We start from the raw sequence: 24,465 nt of genomic DNA, 5'->3' as shown, positions 1-24,465 counted from the left end.
AAATTTGAAAGACCTACTTAAGTATTCACGCTTGGATGCCATTTTGACAGTTACAAAATGCAGCATTATCCTCCTCTTCCTACAAAACAATACTTAAACAATGATGTTCCAAAGTTATTTAACATACATGCAATAAAAGTAATTCAGAACTTAATATTTAACTGTATTACAACAGATATTTTATTAGTTTTTTATTTGGCAGCAGGGGGTTTGGATTAGATTATCTTAAAAAGTGCCTTCCAACCCAAACCATTCTATGGTTCTAAGAATATATGTATTCTAAACAGAAGTGTTCCACAGCTCCCAAGACAGCTGTTCTATCATATGTTAAGAGCCAACTTCCAGCAGAATGTTCACTTCCACACTTTAAAAGGAACTCTTACCAATTCTACCTGAAACACTAAGTCACTCTGCACCCAAGATTACCTAGGACTTTTGACCTCTGTTAGACAGTTTGTTAACTCACCAACTGCCATAATATACTGTCCATCTCTCGATACCTTAATCTTTGTGCTAATTGTGGGCATTTCAAAGTCTTGAATAAGTTCAATTCTTCTACGGATATCTGTAAAGAAAAAAAAATTGTAGAATTAGCACAATTCTATCAGTCAAAAAAATTGTAATGGTTTCCTAAGGAAGCATGTTGAGTTAATTGACTATAGGGAACATCCTTTAGAGATATTGTAACTAACATATTATAAGCAGATTAACATAGTCTGCTAACCCTGAGAAGCAGACTATCTCTGTGTAAAATAAATTAATACTCCAAGGTAACTGTGTAACAAGTTATTATATAATGTAGTAGCAAATACTCATTGCACACTTACACAATTAAGGCCTTGTATAAGGTATTCCATGCTCCATTACCTTTATGTATTTTTTTTCTTGGTTAAGTGTCTTGTATAACACTTTCTGTGTTATATAGCTTCCATGAAAAAAATTGCTTTTTTTTAAATTTTGTGTAACAAGCTTAGGCTAAAATGATGTGGTCCTGCTCTAAGATTAGCACAGCATCACAGAGGAGTTTATGGTCTGTTTGAACGTAACAACATGGAATTCATCCATCATGTTTCTATTACAATCCACAACCCAAATATTTAAAGTCTAAAATTTAAAACACCACTGGTTATACAGTGTTCATGTGAAGCTATACAAGAAGTTGAAATAAATATCTGTAGTTTAATTCTCTAGTTTTTATATTATGACTTAGGGATAACTTCTGTGTATCAGTCAGTGAGGAGTCTCCTCTGGATGTGCATGTGATGTATGGGGAGTAGCCGAGTATCGCTGAGCACCCTGCGAGGGGAAAACTCACCCACATCTTTCTTCTGTAGAGCTCTTTTCTTCCTGTCAGAGAGCCACTGCAAGCAAAGGTATACACCAGTCTTGAGCTCATTATTCATACAGGAACCCGAGAATCACTTAAAGTTTAACCAACCATTTTAAATCTAAGACACTTAGGCCGCTAATTCTTTTGCTGTTGTTTCTTTTTTCCCTTGATCATCTTCTAATTTCATTCCACGGATATGTTTAACCATTCCACATCAAGAAAACTTACAAAGTCGTGTTGCTTACGAGTCTATGGACCAGCACCGCTACACTCGGAGGTGTAGGAATTCAAACTGCATTTCTAGTTCAAGAAACACTCAGAGCTGTTTCTCGGTAACGATCCCAGCACAGACGCACATGGACCGGGGCAGCTCAGCCGGGCCGGGCCGGGGTTCGTCCCCCGCGCCGGCACCGCGCGGATCAGCTCCCGCCGCGGGACCCGGGCCGGGCCGGGCCGGGCCGGGCCGGGCCGGGCGCGTTCCCCCCGCCCCACTCACCTCCGGGAGGCTCCTGCCGGCGCTCAGGCTGTAGATCTTCACCTCGTTGAGGCTGGAGACCTGCATGGCCGCAGCTGTGCCCGCCTCTTCCCGGGCAGAGGGGAAGCGGAAGGTGAGGAACTTCCGCCCGCTCGGCCTCAGCCGGCGGCGTGCGGGGCCCGGCGGGGAGAGCGGCGGCCTGCGACCGCGGCTCTGCCCCTCCCTCACACGGGGGAGAACGGGGGAAGGACAGCAAAACCGCGGGACAGCAAGGTCCGCTGGCTCCGCGGCTCAGAGCAAAGGGGCTCCGCTGCTGCCTCCTCCCTGGGCGCTGTCCCCGGGCCCCGCGCCCCGGAGTGCGGCGCTGCCGGGACTCGGGATGTGGGGAGTGGGCTGGAGCTGGGACAGCCGTGTGCCCTCTCCTGGGGCCCGGCCTGTGTCCGGACACAGAGCCCTGTCTGCCCCTCACGGGTGTCTATCGGGCTGTGATGTCATTCTCGATGGTTTTCATGCGAACTCAGGAAGGCAGGAGTTGTTCTGGCAGCCTTGATGGAGGAGGTTAATTTTGTCACCCTGTGGGCAGACACAGGGTGTGCGTTAGCCATGGAAAACAGTTCAGGATTTGCTGATCAGAACCTTGCCAGCAACCACAGAAGGACACATTCTTACTGCTCTGTGGCATTGCTGTTGGGAAAAAAAAAAACCAAAAAAACAAACATCCAGAATTCCAAGCATTCTCGTTCTAATTTACAGGACCAAAACCAGGGACTGAAGTAGTGTACATCCAGTCCATAAGCCTGTTGAAGAAACAAAGTCACAACTAAATTTTTAACAGTGCATAACTCTGGCACAAAGTGCAAACTGAAGCAGTTTCAAATAAGGCATGGTGTTACCTGAATGATGTATCACAATAACAATGATACCAATATGATTACTAAAAAGAGCTCTGTTCTGGCTTGTATTAGAGGGTTAGAGCTGAGATTCCTGGGAGATGAGCACACCTAAATATCAGTACCTGTAGGATTAAGCTAGGTGTTTAAGCTCTCGTTTCAGAAAGCTAAGGCTTTACTTGCTTATGTGTAGGTTGTCTAGTGACATTTGAGATGCCATATGGTATCCAGGGCACCCGGGTGGGGCTGACACAAGATCCATGGAAAATCCAAACCTCTCTGCAGTGTAATCTGGAGGCAGGCAGGATGTGCAGGGACATCTCTGGTGGCAGTAGAAGCTCAGGCAGCTGAATCTCATCTCTGGTAAATGCAGTTAATGAAGCACGAGGAGTGTGATGCAGCAGCCACTGGGTGTCTTCTGTGGGGTCAGTTTGATCAGGTTCCACAGCCTTAATTAGAGCACCATGAGCTGTTAATACGCATTTAAAGAATTGGTGAAGTCACTTTTCCACAGTTCTGAGTATTGTAAAGAATCCCAGACATTCATGGGGGGGTTGGTTGATGTGACTTGGGATGTGCAGAAGACCTGTGTTATCCTAGAACACCAGCTTGAAGGCCCAACAGGATATTCCAGGGCACCTCAAAAGGCATTCAGCATCAGATGTCTGAACCCACAAGGAATTCCTGGAGGTGTAGAACACTGGAGAAAGCAGCTTTCCTTCTAGTGTCAGTGTTATAATTATATAGGTAATTAATTCTGGTTATCTGTTTGAGAAAGTTGTCTTGGGAGATACTTCAAGTAGAGTATTTCAATATTCTTAAAGACTGTTCAGAGGCAGAGTTTTGCTCCCTCAGTGTGGCACCTGAAGAAGTACTCACTAATACTGAGAGGCAAAGTCACAGAAAAGTTCATTGCTTTAGTGGATCAAAGGGAGCAGAAAGACACGTGATGATCATGAGGGAGTTAGACAGCTCTGAAATCACATGGCATCACATGCAGGGCCAGCCAGGGAAATGAGCTGGCAGAGCTGTGTTACCACCAGACCGCAGCACTTGTCCCACAGTATGTGCTGCCTGCTCTTTCCACTCCACTGCTGCCACATCTTAAAAATACGTAATGGGGTAAAAAGAAAAAAGTTTGAAAAGTCAAAGTAAACTGAGAAAATACGATAATATAAAACATTCAACAGGACATTGCTTGGACATTAACATTGTGTTTTCTTGGAAATTTTCTTTTAAAACAATAAGTAGCATAAAATATTTCACTTTAATAATAGTAAAAATGCCATATTAAAAAGAAAAATGGCATTTCTGCTATAAAAATGTTCAGGAATTAAGTAGTGTCTATTGTAGAATCCAGAAATCCAACAACTCTACAGCTTAGATTTTGCCTTATTTGTTATAACATCCATGTGTACAGGAAAACATTCCTAAAATCTAGCACCACTGCAGCAAGAAACTTTTCTCATCTGTTAGCCCTAGTTTCAACTTACATGATTCTAAATTTAAGGAGATTATGGGAATGTAGCATTTCTAAAATTAATCATGCAAAGCATTTCCACAGCTTGAGACTGCAGCAAGGATCCAGTGAAAACTGTTCTTGATTTGAGATGGGAAAGAACTCCCTTATCTAGGTGATCAGGTCTACTGTACATTTCTGACCTGAAAGCTGTGGGTAAAGATATATGATGTAGATATTTAAAAATCAGTTAAGTATGTTTTCATAATTAAAATGTGTAGTCTAAGGAGACAAACAAAACAGAAGGATTAGACAATAATCTCTTCTGTGAATGCCATCTCACAGATCAATATGTTCATTTTTTCCCCATAACTTCTGGAAAACCCTTTGTCATGCCCTAGGGGACACTATGATTGAAAAAAATTAGAATCACAGCAGTTATGAGAACTGAATATTTAATTAGCCCAGAAATGGGAAAAAAAACAAAAAACAAAAAACAAAACAAAACAAAACCAACAAAAAAGCAAAGAAAAAACCCCCATGAAACGGTTATTTCAGCTACAAACCTCAGTGTCTTTTTCTGGAGTACTTTCAGTAGAGACTCTCCTCCTCCACACATGTATTGCTTTTTTATATATCACTAAAAATGTTAAAGAGAAGCAAAGGAAGATGAATCCTTGGCTAACCTAAAGAACCTATAAATTTAGGGCCTAAGACCTTGACCAAAACATTAGCTACCTAAAGCATGATTTACATGGCATCATTTAGGATGCCTTGCATCAGCTGCTTCTTCCTAGAGCTGAAGACACTTAAGTCTTCTAGGGGGTCTTCATTTAAGGTTCTTGGACGTGTCAAGAGCTCTTCTGTGCATGACCAGACCTACCTGGCCCCAGCATCTCAAACCCTCTCAGTTTATGACAGGTTGTGTGGAAAACTAAGAGCATCCTTCTGTTTAATTTCTTGTAAGGACTTAATTTCTTTTTGCTGCAGAGAAACATGAGTTAAAAATACCCCATTTTTTGAAGAAAATAAGCCCCCAATATTAGCAGAGATTGCCTAAGTGCTGGATGACAGCACAGGAATTGCACCACTCAGCTGGAAGATGAGAACTGGATAACCCCCAACAAGGGGCCTTGACTCTTGCAGAGATGCCTCTCAGAGGCAGGTACTGGGTGTTTAGACTCTTGTTACCTTCAGAGCATGCCTGGATTAGAAATGCCTGGAGAACATCATTCCACACAATCTGTGAAATACTCACAAATGTCTTAACCAAGCTTATGGCAATGTAAGATTAAGACTTGGTAAGGACTAAAAGCCACAGCTACGTATGAAGGAAGAAGCATCACCAGGAATGTAAGCATCACTATTTTGCAGACTCCTGCACTGCATATTTGTTAAATGAAGCACTCAGGGAAGTCCCGGAAACAAGAGTTTCTTAGAAGTTTCTTTAATTATTCCAAAACCTTCAGATTTGCTAAAGGTAGTCAATGTTTAATAAAAACAAATGGCGTCTGCATTATTTGCGCCAGTTTAAAAGACAGCAAGAAGATGCGAAGCTGCCCTAGTCAGAGCTGTGACAGAGCTTTTAGGTCACCAGGCGCAGCAGCCCCCTGTGCTCCGGGAGCTCCCTGACCCAAGCCGTGGATGCGGCGGCCGCCCCGCGCCTGGCTCCGCTCCGCCCCGACCCTGCCCGGCCGCCGCTCCGGGCATGTCCGCGCCGGGAGCCGCCGGGAGCCGCCGGGAGCGGCGCGGGCACGGGCAGCGGCGCCTGCAGGCACGGCAGGGGCAGGGGAGGCAGCGGCCAGGTAAAGCAGCGGCCAGGTAAAGCAGCAGCCAGGTGAGGCAGCGGGCAGGAGAGGCAGCGGGCAGGAGAGGCAGCGGGCAGTGCCCCGCGGAGCCCCGGCAGCCCCCCACAGCCGTGCTGGCAGCGCTCGGGCACGGCGGGGGCCGAGGGCCGCACCTGCCCTGTCCCGCACACCTGAGAGCGAGGGCGTGCGGCGGGGATGCTCCGCGGGAGCTCTCGGGAAGGAACGGAGGATTGCGGTCTGGTGCCAGCTACTCGCTCTTCTGCCCTTATCTCTTTGCTTCGCACCATAGTAGTTATGCCTCTATTCTCGCCACACTTCCATCTGTGTGGCTCTGCCGATACCGTCCCTGTACGCCACGACTTGGCTTCCTCCAGCTCCTTCCTATCGAGGAGATAGGACTTCCCTATCTTGGGAAGAAAAAACATAGAGAAGAGCAAAATTCCGTCTTGCCAGTGGTATCTTTTGCAGCCTCTGTGCTCAGCAGAGGTCTTCCTTTCATTTTTTCTTGCAAATGTCCAACAATTTGAGAGAGAATATTTATCGAGCAGAAATTCTTTATTACGTTTGGGTGGTTCGGTGAAGCCCCCAAGCTCCCCAATAGGCACTGAAGTTAAAGTGCAAGGCAAATGGAACAGGCTGGGAGGGAAAAGGGGAGGAGAAAGCTTCGTTTCTTCAGGCAGAAACTGGATGGAACAATCCTGAGAAGGAAGGAACAGCCACACTCTTTCCGTGACATTCTGGAGAAGGTCATGTTCCATTGCAGCCTGAGACACAGAACTGACTCACTCTCCTGGTGTTTCTGAAGAAAAGAAATCAGTGATCTGTTCTAACTCTTTCTGTTCCTAGGGAAGAACACATTTTGTGTGGTGCTCTTTTAGCCACTTACCTGCTTTGAGTTTCTACAGTGACCAGCAGTGAAGGGAAAATACTAGATCATGTCAGAGTTCTGGCTAATTTCTGCCCCGGGAGACAAAACAAATCTGCAGGCATGGGAGAGAATGAACACTGTGACATCTAAATCCAACCTCTCCAGCAACAGTAAATTCCATATTCCAGACTTAAAGGTAAGTGAGGAAGGGGTTTGTGTATGGGCAATACAGCAGCATTAGCCAGGGCTAAATTTGGGATAAATACGGAATTTATCATTTGGGATAATGTGCAGACAGTAGAAGGAGACTGTGGTTGGGGGATGAGTTGTGTTCAGTCAACTGAAAATTAATCAGAGAGAAGTAAGTAATTGTGCTTGAAGCTGAGCTTCACATTGGAAGTGTACACGTATAAGGAACATGAGTTGTTGAATATGTTATTCATGACATATTCATCTATGAATATGTTGAGATGTTAAATAACTGATCTATTGCATTCCATGTACAATTTGCTCCTAGTCATCAAAGTAATACAGCATGGTACAACGTGCATTGCTAATGCTGACTATCCACAGCCATGGCAGCAAGATTACTGACAGATAAAAGCCTGTTGTTTTTTTGTATGCACACCTGAGATTGATATGATTTTTATCATCCATGGACCTTATTTTTACCATCTGTGGACCTTACCCCACTGGGGTTGGTGAGAGTCTTCTTATGTTGAAGGAGGTAAAGCATTTGGAGTATCTGAAGATGCCCATTCACATCCTATTTGTTCTACATAAAATTTGTTTCTTCTCCCTTAGATTGACCCTACACAATATTGAGCTGGCAACATTACACGAAAAGGTTTGGCAATATGCTGCAATACCATAAATACGGGGTTATGACTGACAGTGATTCAAAAAGCAGATGTTGGTCAGAAATGACATTGTGAGAGACTTGCTTTGGTAATAACAGAGAACACAGACAGACACCCCCTTTTGAATAAGTGCTGCTTCCCTTTGTTTTCTCAGTACATCTGACTTGTTTGTATATGTGCATTATTTGTGTGCATTTCCAGTCACTGTTTTGTCTGGTTAAAGACTATTCTATGCAGCTTGATGATAGAGGATGAAGTGAAAACAGGAAGAAAGACACTGATGTGTAATCTTGAGACTACACATACTTTTTTCCTTTATTGGAAAAGGATTTTTATGCCCTAGTTCTTGGGTAAAGGAATTGCTACTATTTTCCACCAAGTAAATAAAGGTCTGCCAAACTGTTGAATTCACATATACTGAGGACAAGTCAGTCTCCTTAAGTCTCTGCCTACAAAAGCCTTAGACAGAGTTGTGGATCTTTCACCTAATTCTCATCTTTTACACAGGTTGGGACACTGGATGCTCTTGTTGGTCTGTCAGATGAGTTGGGAAAACTTGATAGCTTTGCTGAAAGGTAAAATAGATCTTATTTACCACCTACAAATGAGAAATGTCATTGTTTTTATGGGATGATATGTCCTTGCGTTCACCTCGGTCTGACTCAGTTCAGCCTGGACTACCACTGGACTAAAGTGATTAGGCTTTGTTTAACCCCTGTGTTGACTGTCATGGAGTTATCACAAAGTAAGGATCATTCCTTAAAATTTAGCTGAATAGTAGCTTTGTCAGCACAGCAATCCATTCAAATGGCACTGCTAGGGAAGCTGTTTCTCATAAGGAAACTGCTTCAGATGGTGGGTTGTGGGGTTATTTCATTCTGTTTTGTGCTTTTGTTTTTGTTTTAAAGAACATCCTCCCACCTCATCCAGAAACTTGATAAAACAACACTTAGAGAATGTGAAGCCCTTCCTGATTTTGTTTTGACAGAATATTTCTATTGAACCTTTTCTCCCTTTTCAACTAGATAGATGACTTTTAAGGATTATATTCTTTTGAATGAAGTCCAGACCTCTCCCTCTCAGGCTTTTAAACTCCTTAAAAAAGAGAATATTGACTCATATTGCATCAAACCTAATTAAGCAAAGACTCACATGATCTGCTTGCTGACAATTGGCAAGTTTGTCTTTTGGGACAAACTGACCTGGGTGTACAAAAGAATGATGTAGTACAGCAAGCTGAGAATATACCAGATTTTGAGATAGTATATGGCACAAGGTAGACTTTAAGACAGTGAAGATTTAAACTGCTGGGTTTTTCTGCTTTGTTCTATTTTTTTGCTTTGGCAGCTTATCTCACATGTAGTTTTGGTCACAGAGACATGCATTAGCTTTGGATCTTTTTGCCTTTTTTCTCCCAATCCGGACTGATGAGCATTTTCTTTTGTCTAAATATGCTCAATCCTTTCATAGATCTTTGTGTAGCAGTTGCAAAGATATACAGAAACCCTGATATAAACTGTTTGCATCTATGCTAGGCAGTTCAGGTAAAAGTTGGTCTGCTAGAATACATTTCTCCATTTTTTTTTTCTGATTGTACTGTTGCTACATAAGGGTTGTATTAGAATGATTGCATCTGATAGATAATTCTGGGTTGCACACAAGATTGATCTTTTAGAATCATAGAATATGATTCATATCTTGAGTTGAAACAGACCTATTACGATCATTGAGTCCAGCACCCTGCTCCTCACAGGACTACCTAAAACTAAACCATACTGCTTTTCTGTGACTTTAAGCAAGACAGACCAACTTAATTTATCAACAAAACCATCTCCATTGTGACCCTGCAAAAAATGCTGCCCCATATTCTTTGTAACATGTTCCAGCTTCTTCTTCACTTGCAGAAATTCTTGAGGAAGTGGAAATGGGGGCAAATTTGGGGAGAGACGGTGCCAATACATGCTGTCTGTTCTAATGGAAAGTGTTTGATGATCCCTGTGGATTTCTTCCAACTCAGAATATTCTGTGATTCTGTGTCTCCAGTCAGGGTAGCAGATAGGAAGCAACTGTGTGATCTGGGTTTGAGGGCTTCCAGAAATCATCAGAACTGATTTTTCAGAAAGGCATATCTAATTCCCAGCTTTATGAAGAGTTAGGACTTCTGAAAAGCTGACTGCAGAATCCATGTAAGACCATGGAAGGCAGTTAGAAGTGAAATATCCATCAGAGCTCCTTAGGCTCACTGACTCCTTCTGTTATCTTTGTCTGTACTTGCTGGCACGATGCAGCTGCTTGCTCAAGCTGAACCCCACTTTACTCCACTAATTGTCCCTTTAATGCCAGTAATGACTCTTACCCTCTGAGGGGCTCTAGGCACGGAGCAAGAGGGTCAGTGAGGCCCTTCCACTGTAATCTGCTGAGGCAAGGACTCTTCCTGTTTGTCTCATTTGCCTGTCAAGATAGGTAACCATTAAGATTTAAATATAAGAAAGAGGTTTTGAAAAATAAGAAAAATGCATTAGAGTAGTAACATTCAAGTAGTAACAGAAAATAACAGAATAATCAAAGGTATTAGCGGATTGAGTCCCACAAGGACATACAAAAGAATTTTGTATTAAATAAATCCCTCAGGTTTTATGTCTAGATTGTGATTCAAGGGTTAAAATGCCAAGCACTCGCACTTGGTTGAAGTAAATGGCATCCAGAGGGTTACAAGTCTTCTTCAGATGACCTGAGCATTTATATTCCTGGTCCTGTGAAAGAGCTGCCTGCTGAACTGTTGCTGGATAAACACAGCTGCCAGTAAAGCCAGGCAGCACAAACCTGTCAGCACTGCCTCCTGCCAGGACAGCAGAGAAGGGGCAAGAGTTTGCAGGAGCTATTGTTTCCACATACTTTTATTATTTATTTACACAGGGAGGAGGAGTGTTTTTCCATGTCATCCTGTGGTAGCATGGAGCTCTCTCAAAAGCTGGCAGTCTCCTGGGTCACTCTTACCCGGGGGTTCTCTCTGCTCCTCGGTCAGTGGCATACTTGGGAGTGGCCTCTGATTGCAGGACTTCTGCTCCCTGCGGTATTTCAGAGGCCTGGTGGGTGGTACCCTTTCTTTCTCAGTATCACTTAAAGAGTGCTAGACTTTTTTTTTTTTTTTTTTTTTTTTTTTTTGGAAGCTAATGACATGGCAGGGTTGCAATCAGATTGCAGAGGCAAAACATCACAGTCTGAAGACATAATAGTAGGTTAAATGGAGTTATTCCCTTTATAGATTTTTATTACTACTTCTTGAAGCAGTTTTGCTGAAAGTCTTTATAATGCATCATTTGATCATGACATCTGCTCAAGATGGGATTCATCTCATCTAAAGGCAGAAATCTGATGGTTGTCTGTGAAAGCTTCCCATTGTTGGATGTCAGTGTAGTCAGTGGGGCTCCTCCAGGAGTCTGATTCCTGTCATTTGTCCCAGACATCAGTGGTGTGGAGGGGGTGGGTTCTGTCTTTGCACGGGAAGTGTATTGGGTGAGTGAATCCCGCTTGCATGTCACAGGATGCGCACAGAGGCTAAGGCAGGACTGGAGAACATTCCTCTGGCACAGTGTATTATACATAATGTGGCTGTATCCTGCTGCAGGGACCACGGGATGTGTGGGTGGGAAGAGAGCCAAGCCCTGCCTGGGCAGGTAGGACTGTCAGGTGCATGAGAGCACACACCTGTCCCACCCTTTGTATCCATGGAGAGAGGCCAGAGCTGTCTCCCACCTGTCAGGTCAGCCACCAGATGCACTCAAGAATAATGAAAACAGCTCAGGCCCTTTGGAGAAGCTCCTGTTTTACACATGTTCCTTTGAACTACTTTCTCTATAATGTCTTTAGCCTTCTGTTATGGTTTTACCAACACTGTCTTGTTGCTAGTTCCTTTGGGCTCTCTGAGCATCGTGAAGGAGACAAAAACCAGCTGTATTTACAAGCTGAAATTTGCAGAAGTGCTTGGCAAGGTTGCAATTGTCAGGGAACCTCTGTCTGGATCCCTCAAGCTCCCCACAGCTTGAGTGTGGGCAACACATGCTGTATTCCAGCAACCCCCATCTGCTGCTGGGTCCCTACGGGGCTGCAGCCAGGTGGTAAAATCTGCAGCAGCTCTGAGAAAGGGATGTGAACTGGAGCACAGTGGTACAGATTCCTCCTACAGGCACTCTGAACTGTGCCTGTCCAGGGTCATGAGAAGAATGATTTGGGTTGAAAAGGTACTTTAGAGATCCTCTAGTTCCGACCTTCTGCCATTGGCAGGAACATCTTTCATTAGACCAAGCTGCTCAAAGCCCTATACAACCTGGCCTTGAATGCTTCCAGGGACTGGACATCCACAACTTCCCTGTGCAACTTGTGCCAGTGCCTCATCACCTTTGCAGTAAAAAATCTATTTTTTTATGTCCAGTCAAAATCTACTCTTAGTTTAAAAGTGTTGGCTCTTGTCCTGTCACTTATAGGCACTGGTAAAAAGCCTCTGACCAACTTTCTTATAAGAGCCCTTTATATACTGAAAGGTGACAAGAAGATCTTCTCTTCTTCAGACTGAATTTACCCCAAACAGATCAAATTTTAAATGCTGCATTCTTGACAACATCAGAAATCTGATTTTACCTATCTGTCATAGGACTGGAAAACCTTTCCCAAGACTCTAAGTTTCTTCACAATAACAGAGATAGATGCAATTGCTTTGCAGAGCATGAAAGAAAAATCCTCTTCTCTGATGCATTCCTAGTATCTATATCTGGCCCAAAGTCCCTTTCCTGCTCTTGAAAACCACAGGATTGGTCACAACAACACATCTTGTTCAAACACTGTAGATGCCCTTTCAGTCTCCAGCTCATCTGCAGCTATAGTAGTCTCCCCTCAGTAAGGAAAGATAAATTAAGCAGAAATGAAGCCTGCTGTTACACTCTCTGTCACAATGCCAAGGATTGTGTCCACTTCATGTCTCTGCTAGTATAATGGTCAGGCAGTAACCTTGTAGCTGCTGGGTTTTTTACAAAGTGTAGTCGACCTAGGACAGCTAGGGAACTGCAGGCCAAATTCTGTGAATATTTTTGAGTGCGGAAGGATACTGAAATAACCAGAAAGTCTCTCAGCCTGTATGAGACAGGTGCTTTGACTAGAGACAAGGGGAGCTACTGCTAGACGGACTTGATTAATCCATTTCTTAAAATAAGCAAAGAATAAGTGGCACAGTGGAGACAGTGTTCTCTAGGAGAGTCTCTCTACAAATGACTACTCTGAATTGGACAGAAGGATTTGAATCTAGTTCTCCTACACCTTAAAGGAATGTCTTTTTCACCATGCTTAAAGAGAAGACAGAAAGAGTCCTGTAAAGAAAAGGAGTAAGAAAAATATCCCCATCAAGCAAGATAACACTGCTATTTTCCCTTGAGTATTTTCTGAGAACCTTTTCTCAGTGAACCCTAAGGACTTTTTTAGCATCCTATGGAACAGATCTTCAGTCAATGTCTGTATGTAATCTCCTTTCCCTTCATTTCCTTGGGGGTTTTAAACATGAGTTTCTCGCCTTTCTTGCCTTCTGGTTTCTGCTATGTGTTTAACGAGTGTACAGAAGACTGAATCTTGATCTTTTGTAAGTCCAGAGGACAGGCAAAAGGATGTTACCTATGTTTTTGCCAAGATCAGTGTATTTAAAGGTTATGCATTGTATCCTAGATTTTTTATTTTTCAACATTTGAATTGCAAACTAACCTGCTCTGCTTCAGAAGTGTTTTATTTGGGCATTTCTGTGTTTATCAGATCACTGTGAATTTGTTTTGTAATAATTTTGTTTCTTCACTAACAAAGTTTCTCTTTTAAGTGTAATAAGGAAAATAGCCCAGTACATAGGAGAAGTTATGGAAGACTCAAAAGATAAAGTCCAGGAAAACCTTCTGGCCAATGGAGGTAGGTGCTGTGAATGTGGGGGTTTAAATGCATTGATGCTGCTTTTGCTTGCTTCAGAATATGAATATGTGGAATTGAAACCCACACACTTTAGAAAGGACAACCATCAGCAACATTTTATAAGAACATGTCTAGCCTGCTCCCATTTTTCTCAGCAGAAGCTAACTTTGGAGTGAAGATGAAAGTAAGAGGCATCCTTGTTCACTCCTAACATGACTTAGCACATTTCTGTGCCCTGACTGGGCTTGACTTCTTAAGGGCACCTAAATCTCATTCTGTATGGCTGTGTGTCAACTGTCAGTGATCTGTCAGTAATTTGCATACCCCAGTTATTCTGGAAAAATACAACAAAATTGGATGTGGTATGCATGCTGATTACAGACTTGCAGCATAATGCTTTTGGATAAACTAAGAGTGTACACTCCATTTCCCTTTTCTGCAATGTTGTACTTCAGACCTGTATTAGTAAAGGATGGGGAGGAAGTTCTTTTAGAAATGTCCTTGAATTATATAAAACTGATGTTTGATGGGTGCAACTGTTCAAGAAATACAATAATCCCACTTACTGTGTTTCAGGGCTAAAGGATAAAATGAAATGTCTCCAAAGTATGTTGAGAACTGATGGTTGTGGTGGTGTTGCATGCATGCATTTGTGTATATTAGTGCTAGACACAAGTCTTGGTCTGGTTGTAGAGATACAGTGATCAGGTTACGATGGATTTCTCAAGTAACAACCTCGTAGCTTGATCACGATATCCCTATGACTTGAGTAACAACAGGTTTTGTTTAATTCTTTTGTTTCCCCTTTTTACACCATTTTTTTCCCCTATCAGCTTTGCATGTGTTGTATTAGAAGGATATGGAAATTACTTGCATGTGTTATTAATTTCCTCTGTCTGGGTTTGGTCATCTAAACAAATCATATTGAATTAGGACATTAACCTTTTTAAAATTATTGACTGCGTCTTAAAAAATGAAGTCAGCTTTAGTATATGAGGATTCCCCTAATATATTCCAGTGTCAGTCTTCATAAGCATCAGCAACTTTACTGTACCAATTCTTCCTCCTTCCCTTTCTTATTAGAAAAAGAACTATAAAGTTGAAGACTTCCTTGAGGTTGTGAAATCAGAAACAAAATTATAAGACACAATTTCTTGCTGTGTGGTCCTGTTTCATACTGTTCGACCATACCAAGATGATTTTAAGTAACGCTGACTGTAGCTCACTTGTATATAACCCCCAAAACAGTTTGGTCGTGGCTGTGTGTCTAAAAAGTTTTTTACTATATTTGTAGGAAAAAATTTGCAAAGTAGTAAAAAATACATCACTTTTAGTTACATGAACTTGCACACACACACATACACAGACACTCAACTTTCCAGTGGACAATGGTTGAAAGCAGCCACATGCAAATTTCTCTCTTATAGAGGGAAATGTGTGCTTGTGTAATATAGAAACTTTTAATATATCATTACAGCATAAACAACCTTTCTTGAAATGAAAGTAAAGCTTTTCTTCAAAGATCCATACCAAATTTTCATCCATTTATGGAAATGTTAAACCTAAATTAATATTAAAATTTGGTAAGTGGTGGGATAATTCCATTCTTTATCGTAAGCCCAAAACAAAGCAAAATGGGAAAAATAACAATTTTGAAGAATGAAGTGTTTTGGAGAGGAAGTATTTAACATTGCATTTTAGAGCTGGGTGTGTAAGTTAGTTTATGAGACATTCAGGCTGTGGGTTCCCTGGGCAGCTGTGAGCTGGTAGGAATCAGCTGTCCGGGGTGGGCAGCTTTGTGAAGCCTTTTGGAAGTGACTCGACAGGTTCCATAAATGAGGGATGCCATTCCGGGAGCATCAGGGTGCTGGGGCTGCTTGGCATTTTAAACACAGCTCTGCTAGTGTGTTGACAGTAGTTTGTGCCATCCCCAAGGTTAGGCTGCTTAACTAACCTGCACCAGTGCCAGCTAGCACTGGCAAGCTCACTCAGAAGTGAGCTTGAAAAACCTGGCTGAGAACTCATGCTGTGCTCAACTGGCCAGCATTTGGATGCTGCTGAGATTCAAGAAATGTGAGGATAGAAAGGCCATGTGAAGTTCTTCAGGGAACTTTTATCTCTCTTCAGCTATAAATAGGTCAGTATCTGCCTTTAAAGAGCCTGTGTCTGCAAAGCCTACGCACACAAGCTTAGAAGAGAGGCAGCAGGGTGAAATCTTTGTGTTCTGTACCCCATGCTGAAATGCTGTGTGAACTTTGTTGCTGAAGTGTTTTTGACCTCTCTGCCTTCCCCACAGAGATCACGAGCAAGCATCAACGGAGAGCTGTGCATGCAGCAGCTGTGTCATAGCTCTCCCAATCTTCTGCAGTTTTGCCCCTTTTCTACACCCTCCCTGTACAGGAGAATTTGCTTGTTCCTGATCAGATATTAGCAGGAAGGGTTGGATCTTTGCCCTATGACTCTTGTCCATTGGATGTGGGGGACATTGACAGAGCTGTGGTTTTGAAAGAGGGGGAGAACACTGCCAAGGCAAGTGCTCTCTGCCTTCCAGGCAGTTTATCTCTTGCTAAGAAGCCTATTTCTCCTAACATAAGACTTTCCATGCTTTGGAAATCTAATAGGGTAAACTGACTCTGTTGTGGGGTGAGAGAAGCCCATGGAAAGGATAGTGCTCTCCTGCCAAGGGTGTTCAGTATCACATGAGACTGCAGAGTACCCTCAACCTGGTAGTATGGCAATTACACAGTTTTTCACATTCCTTCTCCTGCATCTTGGTTCATAAAGTTTTCCTCTAAACCTCAAAGTAGACCATAAGAAATTGTGCTCAAACCTTGCTATGGGACTGAATTCACTCCCTGAACACTGAAGGGCCCCAACATGCATGTCCTTTTACTTGGCACCTTGAGCTTGTTTTGTTCCCTATCACCTTAGAGCAACTTCCCAGACATTCTCCATTTTTACCCTCCTGGTCTGGAAGGTAGCCCACCCTTTAGGTGACAGTGCTTCTGGCTTCTTTGTCTAGACCTAGAGACCCTGCCTTCTGCCTTCCCCTTGTCTCCCTAACCTTCTGGGGGGCAGTCCCAGCCCATCTTGTTGTGGCAGGATGCATGACTTTGCTCCATCCTATAAAGGTCTACAAGAGCACTGTGTAGTGGTGTGTTCAGCATCCAAAGGCCCTCAGGACTCAGACAAAGAGCTGTTTGATTTAATGAGCTGCTGGAGGAGAATTCCTTATTGAGTACCATAATGTACTAAGCCTAACTTTTTTCTAACATCAAGAACCCTTGATCTTCAAACAGTGAAACAGGAAAATCTTGTTCTAGGGGCTGGTTGTTGTATGTATTCATTTCCCCTTCATTCTGGAAGGAAGCCCTGGGTTCCTGTGGTCCAAGGGTGCCTTGTTTTGGGGGTTGCATGCACAGACCCTTGATGTGAATTTTGGTTCTTGGATGCTGTGATTGGATTTATCTATTATATAGTCTCTAGCTTTGTATGGAATGGAGACCTCTGTGTGCAAAGTCTATGAGGAATTCCTCATTGCACCTGCATTTGTGTGAGTTCTAGTGAGCTTTTGACTGAATCACAGAGAAGTGACATCTGCTATGCTTTTAATACCTTTGATCAAGCTCTCAGCAACCCTGAATATTACTGCTGATCCTCGGCACAAAGTATTTTTCTGATAGCTGTTGTTGGGATTAAATTCAGGCATATTGCAGAAATCAAGACTGAGATTTCACAAAACTGTTTTACTGTGAAGAAGAATAGCTGTACATTGCTGTGTCCCACTGATACAGATAATTTTACACTTCTTCTGTACTGTTAGGTGCAATGCAGAAAAGATTTTTGGTTTAACTTTTAAGTTTGGGGACGTTTAAGAAGTTGATTAGATTGGGCATAGGATCTGTGGATATTTGCTCTAGATAAAATCTCTGTAATAATTGAGAGGTGGGCTTCTAGTTAACACTCTAAAGTTAATCAAAGCTATGCCTAAGCTATAGTGGGGACTACTTTTCAAACCTTGACCTGCCATCTAATACACTATCTGCTTTCATGCATCTCTTTCCATTTTCAGTTGACCTAATTAGCTACTTGACACGGTTTGAGTGGGACATGGCCAAATATCCCATAAAGCAGCCGCTGAAGAATATATCAGAAGCATTAACAAAGGTAAATTGTACTCATGATTTTAAGATGTCAGCATGGGGAAGCATTTCTTTTGGCTGGTTGTGATTCTTTCTCTCATGGCAGTCAGTGGGAGCTTTGCCTTTGGTTTGGGCAGGAACAAGCTCAGAAGCACACACTTTGTACTGAAGCAGTTGATATTATTTTAATTTCTACTGCAATAATAATGATACATATATTGAAACCTATTCAGTCTGTAAGTATATGGCACTTTATCAGATTCACTAGAGTTCATTGATATGTTTTCTGCACTTTAATCCCCTTCATTGTAATTTTCTTTTTTCTTTTCATATAGTGTCATATTATTCTCCACTTTGGAGATGTTTTTTGTGAAATTGTTGGTCTGACAAATCAAATGCCTTCAGGCTGAATGAATTATTTACATTATCAGTTCAGTCAGAAAGGCATGATGTGTTGTTGTTCAGTGTAGGTAACAAATAAAACCATGAACTTGCCCCTTAGGTACAGCTCTAGCACACCAACATCAACAGTTGACTGAACACTACTTTCTGCAGAGGCCTTTGCCCCAGGGGAGCTCTGGCCCCAAGCTCTCTCTCGGTGATTTTAGGGGAGCTGGCAGCTGTGTCTCTGTGTTAAGGTGCCGTAGTAGTGGGATGAAGGTGAGAACAAGGCCTCAAGCACTGCACTGACTCCCTTTTTTCACTTTGTTTTAGCAAGTGACTCAAATAGAAGCAGACCTAAAGACCCGATCAGCTGCGTACAACAACATTAAAGGAAATTTGCAAAGCCTGGAGAAGAAAACAATGTAAGTATTTTGCACTGGGGATGCTGTTGCATGGCTGAAATGAGGGCAGTGTGTGTTCACAGCTGTGCAGTGTGTTCATTGCTGTGCAGTGGACCATGTGTGTTCTGGTGGGAACAACTTTTTTCCTTTGGGACATGCTGAGCATTCAGAGACCCAGTGAAAACAGGTGGTGGGATAGCTGGTGTGGTCAGCATATTTTCAAAATCAGCTCAGGGAGACTAAGTTCCTAGTAGGATTTTATTCACAGTGTGAGCAGGCAGTCTTGGAAAAAGTCAACTGTTTTGCCCTGATGTGACTGTGTCAGCTGGTGGATTCCTTTGCCACATGGAGCTGTGCCCCATGTTCTGAGCAGCATTTGCAAAGCTCCCATTGGAAACAGCTCTATCTTACTTGATCCTGCACCTCACCAGCATACCACTTATATTTTTGTTTTCTTTCTTTCCTTCTGTTAGTTCAGGTAATGCACTGCTCGGGCTTCCCAAATGTTCTTTCTCCTGTCTTCATCTGCTTATGGTCTTTGCCTATGTCAGCGCTGATACCTGGGGTTTTTTCTAGGATATCACTGGGGAGATTGGTAAAATCCAGTAAGTAGTAAATTAAAGAAACTTAGATGATGCTGTGCAAGCCCTCACCCGACACGTGCTCATATGTGCCACTGTTCCTACTCAGGATTAGGCACAGGGCACAGGTGGCTGCCTGACACCGCAACCATGCTGGCAGCCTGCTGGCCAGGGCTCCAGCAACATGAGGAGGGAGAAGAATGGAGACCTCATGGCAGGGGACAATCTTCTGTCAGCATTCCATCCACCTTTAAATTCCGATAACTCTGGTGTCTACAGTGCCAGATAACTTGGGTTGAACAAATATCTAGCAAAATAACTAGCCAATTAGTTAATATTTAGACTGGCCCAGTGAATCTCAAACCAAAAACTACTACTTTAGGTCCTTTTTCACTCCTGCCCAGTGACAGGGAGTGCAGCATCTCTTCACACCTGGTGCTTTCCAGCCTTATATAGCCAGCCCTGGCTACCTACATGTCCTAGGAATTAATGTTATCAGGTGGGCTTAGTCTCCTGCAGGTCGCACCTGTGACTGACTACTGCTCCTGCTGCTGTTCAGCAGGAAATATCTCAGTGTGCCTGCCCACAGCAGACCAGGAATGCCAGGCTGCTGTGATGGCTTAGGTCTGTACTTACATGGCTCACTCCCTGCAGCAGGGTCACACAAGCAGTTCAACAGGCTTCCTGAGAGAGCAGGTGCTTCCCACAAGATGTGGCAATGACTGGGAGCAGATATGCACTTCCCAAGTATTTACATCCTTACAGCAGCAGAACGGTGTAATTTTATATAAAGGGCATAAACTGGCCTCCTGCTAGTCACCACTATTGTGTCCTTAGTATTAGTTACTTTTTGATTCTTTTAGTTGTAGTAAAAATAATGAAACAGCCATTTCAGAAGTGTAGCTGTGTCCTTTAGCCACGTCCTTCTGGGCTTTCTTCTACCCCAGTATATACTGTTAGCATTTCCACCCACAGCACAATGCCTCCAATGTTCCACTGAGGAGTTCCTGCTACTGTTATTTTTACTTTGTCTTCTTCACCGTAGGGGAAATCTGCTGACTCGGACCCTGGCAGACATTGTGCACAAAGAAGACTTTGTTCTGAATTCCGAGTATCTTATCACGCTGCTCGTCGTGGTGCCAAAGTAAGACAACAGTGTGTGCACACACCCCGTGTGGCACTGAGTCCCAGGCCTAAGCTCCAGAACCAGGTGATACCAGGTCAGGTTGGGGCAGCACATGAGTGCCCTGACTGGGACACAGGTAGAGCCCTTAGCAAAGAAGAAAGAACAGTTTCTGCCAAGAGCAGTGCTAGCACAAAAGAGAGAGACAAAGACTGTGCCAAAGTTAGAGCAGGACAATTAACATGTAGGTTTTTCCGTGGTTACTAGTGGGTTCTCAGTCTCCTGATAGGAATAGTGTGAGCTAAAAGAAATGCTTACAGCAGCATAGCCAGTTTCTAAAAGGAATTAGACCTGTTCAACTCACAGTCTCTCTCTGCCATCTGTGCCCTTGTAAGTGCCCATACATAGGATGACTGTTACCAGTGGGGAAGTTACACCATGTTCTCCTCAGAGCCCTACATGAAACTTTTCCTTTCCATATAACCCTGTCCCAACACACACATACAGCACCATCACTCTTCTGTCTATGAAAACCAGGTTGCAAAAAGCTATCTAAGTTTGTTGACTTCATTATCTGAGTTTATTCACACTAAAAAGAGACTTCTCTCTTTGCAAACTCTTACCATCCCCCTGTTCCCTTTCTCACAGTGTTGGCATTCACCAGGAGTGCAGTCTAGCACCAGATCAACTCTGGGATTGCACATATCAGATGTAGCACACCTACCCATGGACCAGGGCAGCTTGTGCAGGTGTCCTGGAGCATAGGATACTGTGTGGGTAGTCTGGAAGTATATGCCATGTTCTTCCCACCATCAGCTTACTGATGTTGACCCTTCCTCAAGCCAAGATCCAAAGTGAAGACTGAGGGTGTAGCATTGAGGAAAGCATCTTCTCAGCTGGTGACTAGGAGAAGAAAGGATAGGAGAGGCTTAATGTATCTTAATGACATAACCCAGCACAAAGAACTCAACCCTTCTAACCTAAGTTATTAGCTTAATTAACGACATATATCAACATTTGCTTTCCAGTAAATAGTATTTATTTACTGTGCTTTGTTTTTGTGTTGCTCAAAGGTCAAGCTACCTACAGTGGCAGAAGACCTATGAATCACTCTCAGATATGGTAGTACCTCGCTCCACCAAGTAAGTGAAATTCCAAGCTCTGTGTTTGTTTCAGCGATCCCTGTCATGATTCAGCCTCTCAAACTGGTGGATCCTGGAGGAAAGCACTGGTCTAATGCATAGGCTCCACATTAACGTATTTGCAATTCAAATAGAATTTAGTTTGTTGAAGGAAAGTACAGATGAAAGAAAAAGTCATTGTTTTTACAATTAGCTTGTTCCCTTTTCCAGTAATCTATTCCTTTTTACTTTCAACCAGGCTGCTGCTTCTTTTTGTGTAAAACAGGCAATTTATTATATTAATGGAGGTATAGTTCAGACGCATGTAATCACAGAGCTTTATGGAAAGTACTTTATAAAAAGATGAAAAACTAAATCTGCATTTTTAATTGCTTCCTGTTGTAGCATAGAATAATTCAGCATACTGTTATTTGCACTAGAAAAAGCCATATTAACTCATCCTTTCACCTCACATAAAAAAAAATCTTTCACAGGACTTAAATATTCCATTGCTCAGCTCATGCAGACTGTGAGATCCAGTCCAGGGCACAAGAGCTGACAGTGGTATAACCTGAAATGGAGAAGGTGGAAAGCACAGAGAAAGAAGCTGCCTTGCCTACTGCCTGTCTCAAAAACACAAGTGCATGTTAAGTTGGGGGAATGATACCAGGAAACAGAAAAATCAGGCAGGCAGAATGTGTGTGTATTACAGTTGGTTCAGGAACTAAACAAATTGAGTTTTACATTGAAATAGAGTAGCCAGTGCAAGTGAAGTCATTGTTCCCTGTTTCTGTCACAGCAGTTTTCAAAAAGAAGGGCATTGTTCAGTATCATAAATGAAACTAAAAAATAATTGCAAAAGGGGAAGGTGAGGTAGGTAAAAAAGGGATGAGGGATTTGCCATGTCAAATCACAGCAGTGGATTTCCCTCCCACAGAATGATTGCTGAGGATGCAGAGGGAGGACTCTTCACTGTGACCCTATTTAGAAAAGTGATGGATGACTTTAAGGCTAAAGCCAGGGAGAACAGGTAAGAGGCCTTGACTGCTGGGCAGGACAAGCTAGCGAGAGACAAGGATCACGTGAGGCTTGTTGTGTGTGCAGCTTGCTGAATCCATCACTTGTTTTAGGACTTCTTGACTGCTTGGGTTGCTGTTGGTCCTAAATCCACTGAGAGGGCAGGTTGGGAAGGAGCTGTGGTAGCAAAATCAGTGATCCTGTTCTTTAAGCTCCAAGTTACAGATCCTGGAATTGCCCTTTTGGCTCTCATTCTGCTGACAGCAGAAAGCTGTCTTTCTAGGGGTGATTTCAACTCCCACCCCCCACATACTTTAACTTGTTAAATGGCTAGCAACTTCCCATACCTGCTTCTCCCGGCAGAAAAGAAATGAGTGTGCATATTGCTTGGACTAAGGCTTGTGAGAGCAAATGTCATTCAATTGTAGGTTCATGGTTCGAGAATTTTATTATGATGAGAAGGAACTGAAATGTGAAAAGGAAGAGCTGATGAAATTAGCTTCTGACAAGAAACAACAATATGTAAGTAGCACCTTGTGAGTTGGTGGCCCACATAGTGGCAGCCTTTGCTACCAGCATGCATAAGCACCTCTCTCAGAAATGGTTTTATGGTTCCAACAGTCTCTGGTGAGTTCCATTAAAACCGGGGTGTGGAAAAAATAACATGATTTGCCCAAGGTGACTCAAGTTTCTAATAGACTGGGAGCCACTATTAGGCTGCCTGGGAACTATCCCAGCAGCCCATGATGGCCTCAGTGGCAGTGTTGGCTTTGGAGCTGCTTCACTCAGTGAGGGAATCACAGCACTGTTCTGTTCTCACAGGGCCCCTTACTGCGCTGGCTGAAGGTGAATTTCAGTGAAGCATTTGTTGCTTGGATTCATGTGAAAGCCTTGAGAGTTTTTGTTGAATCTGTGCTGAGGTGAGTAAACACAGAGTGCAGGCAGAGGTTCCTGGGGAAGTCAAAATGTACAGCTGTCTTCCTGGGGCAGTTCCTTTGTGGGAGGAATCCTTACACACCTTGTTTTGTCTTGCTCGAGGTGTGTGCCTTACACACTTCACTCCAGGAGCTCACAGGGGACAATACAGGTGTCCACAAAAAAGGTGACATACAAATCTGATGAAAAACGATTCTTTGGGGGCACTTACAGGGAAGGGGAAGACAAAAAGACACTATTTAGTTGACTTTTGGCTTCTAAAAGGAAATGCTTTCCAGTAAGAGGCAGCATTGTTTCTGCAACACACCACAGTGGGCATGCCTGGAGGCTGAGGAGGGAGAAGGGCATGAGCAGACAGCTGTGTCCCTTCCCAGCTGATGATCACGTATGTTGTGTTCTGAGGTATGGCCTCCCTGTGAATTTCCAAGCAATGCTGCTGCAGCCAAATAGGAAGTCTGTGAAGCGCCTGAGAGACGTCCTGAACCTGGTCTTCAAACACCTGGATGAAGTTGCAGCAGCAAGTATAATGGATGTATGTATTTGGACTACAAGTGCACTTGCTGTAGCCTCTTTCAGCCAAATGAATTGTCCTGAACTGAACCCACTGTCCTGGGGTTAAAGCATGCATCTCCTCACATCTTGCAATGATAGGAGTCCTGGATGCAGCTCTAATCCCAATCGGTTACAGACTGGATTAGGGTAGGCTCAGATTATGATGAAGATGCTGAGAGATTCCCTGCATTTTCTGTTGAAGCATCTGATGTCCACAGCTACCAGAACAAAATAGGTCTGCTCAATTATGGCCACTCCTCTATGTAAAATGCTTAAAATCTACTATAAACATTCAGATCAACACAAGCAAAAAAATTAATTTGGAACTAAATCTTAGGACTGTGATGCCTATGTCCCCTGTAAAAGGCTGTCATTCATAAATAACCTAGATCTTCAAGAAGAAGCAGTACTTGTTTACTCCTTCCCCATATCCTGAATTACAATTCAAAACAATTCAGCCTAAAGCAATAAATGAGCTAGCAGGCCTTCAAAACAGCCTAAAACCAGCAAGCACAGGTCCTACTGCATGAAGTGAGGACAGAGATGAGTTGCTGTAGAGCTGAAGCACTCTAAAATGC

General features: G+C 43.1%; 2 protein-coding genes across 4 annotated transcripts in view; one reads left to right on the top strand and one right to left on the bottom strand.

The window, feature by feature from the left end:
• NOL10 (nucleolar protein 10) overlaps positions 1 to 2,579 on the bottom strand; it is a 53,736-nt gene extending 51,157 nt beyond the window's left edge. The window contains exons 1-3 of the mRNA XM_058835933.1: positions 1,827 to 2,579; positions 1,316 to 1,361; positions 467 to 565 (exon numbers count right to left, since the gene is read on the bottom strand). Coding sequence (XP_058691916.1) covers positions 467 to 565; positions 1,316 to 1,361; positions 1,827 to 1,892 — 211 coding nt within the window. The 5' untranslated portion in view covers positions 1,893 to 2,579. The remainder of the gene's footprint in view (positions 1 to 466; positions 566 to 1,315; positions 1,362 to 1,826) is intronic.
• A 3,234-nt stretch (positions 2,580 to 5,813) lies between these two features.
• ATP6V1C2 (ATPase H+ transporting V1 subunit C2) overlaps positions 5,814 to 24,465 on the top strand; it is a 19,261-nt gene continuing 609 nt past the window's right edge. Inside the window, exons 1-13 of one of the 3 annotated variants that reach the window (XM_058834334.1) lie at positions 5,814 to 5,959; positions 6,809 to 7,026; positions 8,198 to 8,265; positions 13,545 to 13,630; positions 14,207 to 14,236; positions 17,703 to 17,797; positions 18,487 to 18,578; positions 20,184 to 20,282; positions 21,335 to 21,403; positions 22,320 to 22,412; positions 22,828 to 22,921; positions 23,222 to 23,319; positions 23,738 to 23,867. In XM_058834334.1, the coding sequence (XP_058690317.1) occupies positions 6,898 to 7,026; positions 8,198 to 8,265; positions 13,545 to 13,630; positions 14,207 to 14,236; positions 17,703 to 17,797; positions 18,487 to 18,578; positions 20,184 to 20,282; positions 21,335 to 21,403; positions 22,320 to 22,412; positions 22,828 to 22,921; positions 23,222 to 23,319; positions 23,738 to 23,867 (1,083 nt within the window). In that variant the 5' untranslated portion in view covers positions 5,814 to 5,959; positions 6,809 to 6,897. Of the gene's footprint in view, positions 5,976 to 6,714; positions 7,027 to 8,197; positions 8,266 to 13,544; positions 13,631 to 14,206; positions 14,237 to 17,702; positions 17,798 to 18,486; positions 18,579 to 20,183; positions 20,283 to 21,334; positions 21,404 to 22,319; positions 22,413 to 22,827; positions 22,922 to 23,221; positions 23,320 to 23,737; positions 23,868 to 24,465 lie in introns of those variants that run through there. The other 2 variants (XM_058834335.1, XM_058834337.1) reach the window with 2 other exon arrangements.

This window comes from Poecile atricapillus, chromosome 3, assembly GCF_030490865.1.
Source record: "Poecile atricapillus isolate bPoeAtr1 chromosome 3, bPoeAtr1.hap1, whole genome shotgun sequence".
In the NCBI taxonomy this organism is placed as follows: Eukaryota; Metazoa; Chordata; class Aves; order Passeriformes; family Paridae; genus Poecile; species Poecile atricapillus.
Note: the sequence above shows the minus strand (reverse complement) of the source record. Positions and strands in the feature narration are given on the sequence as shown.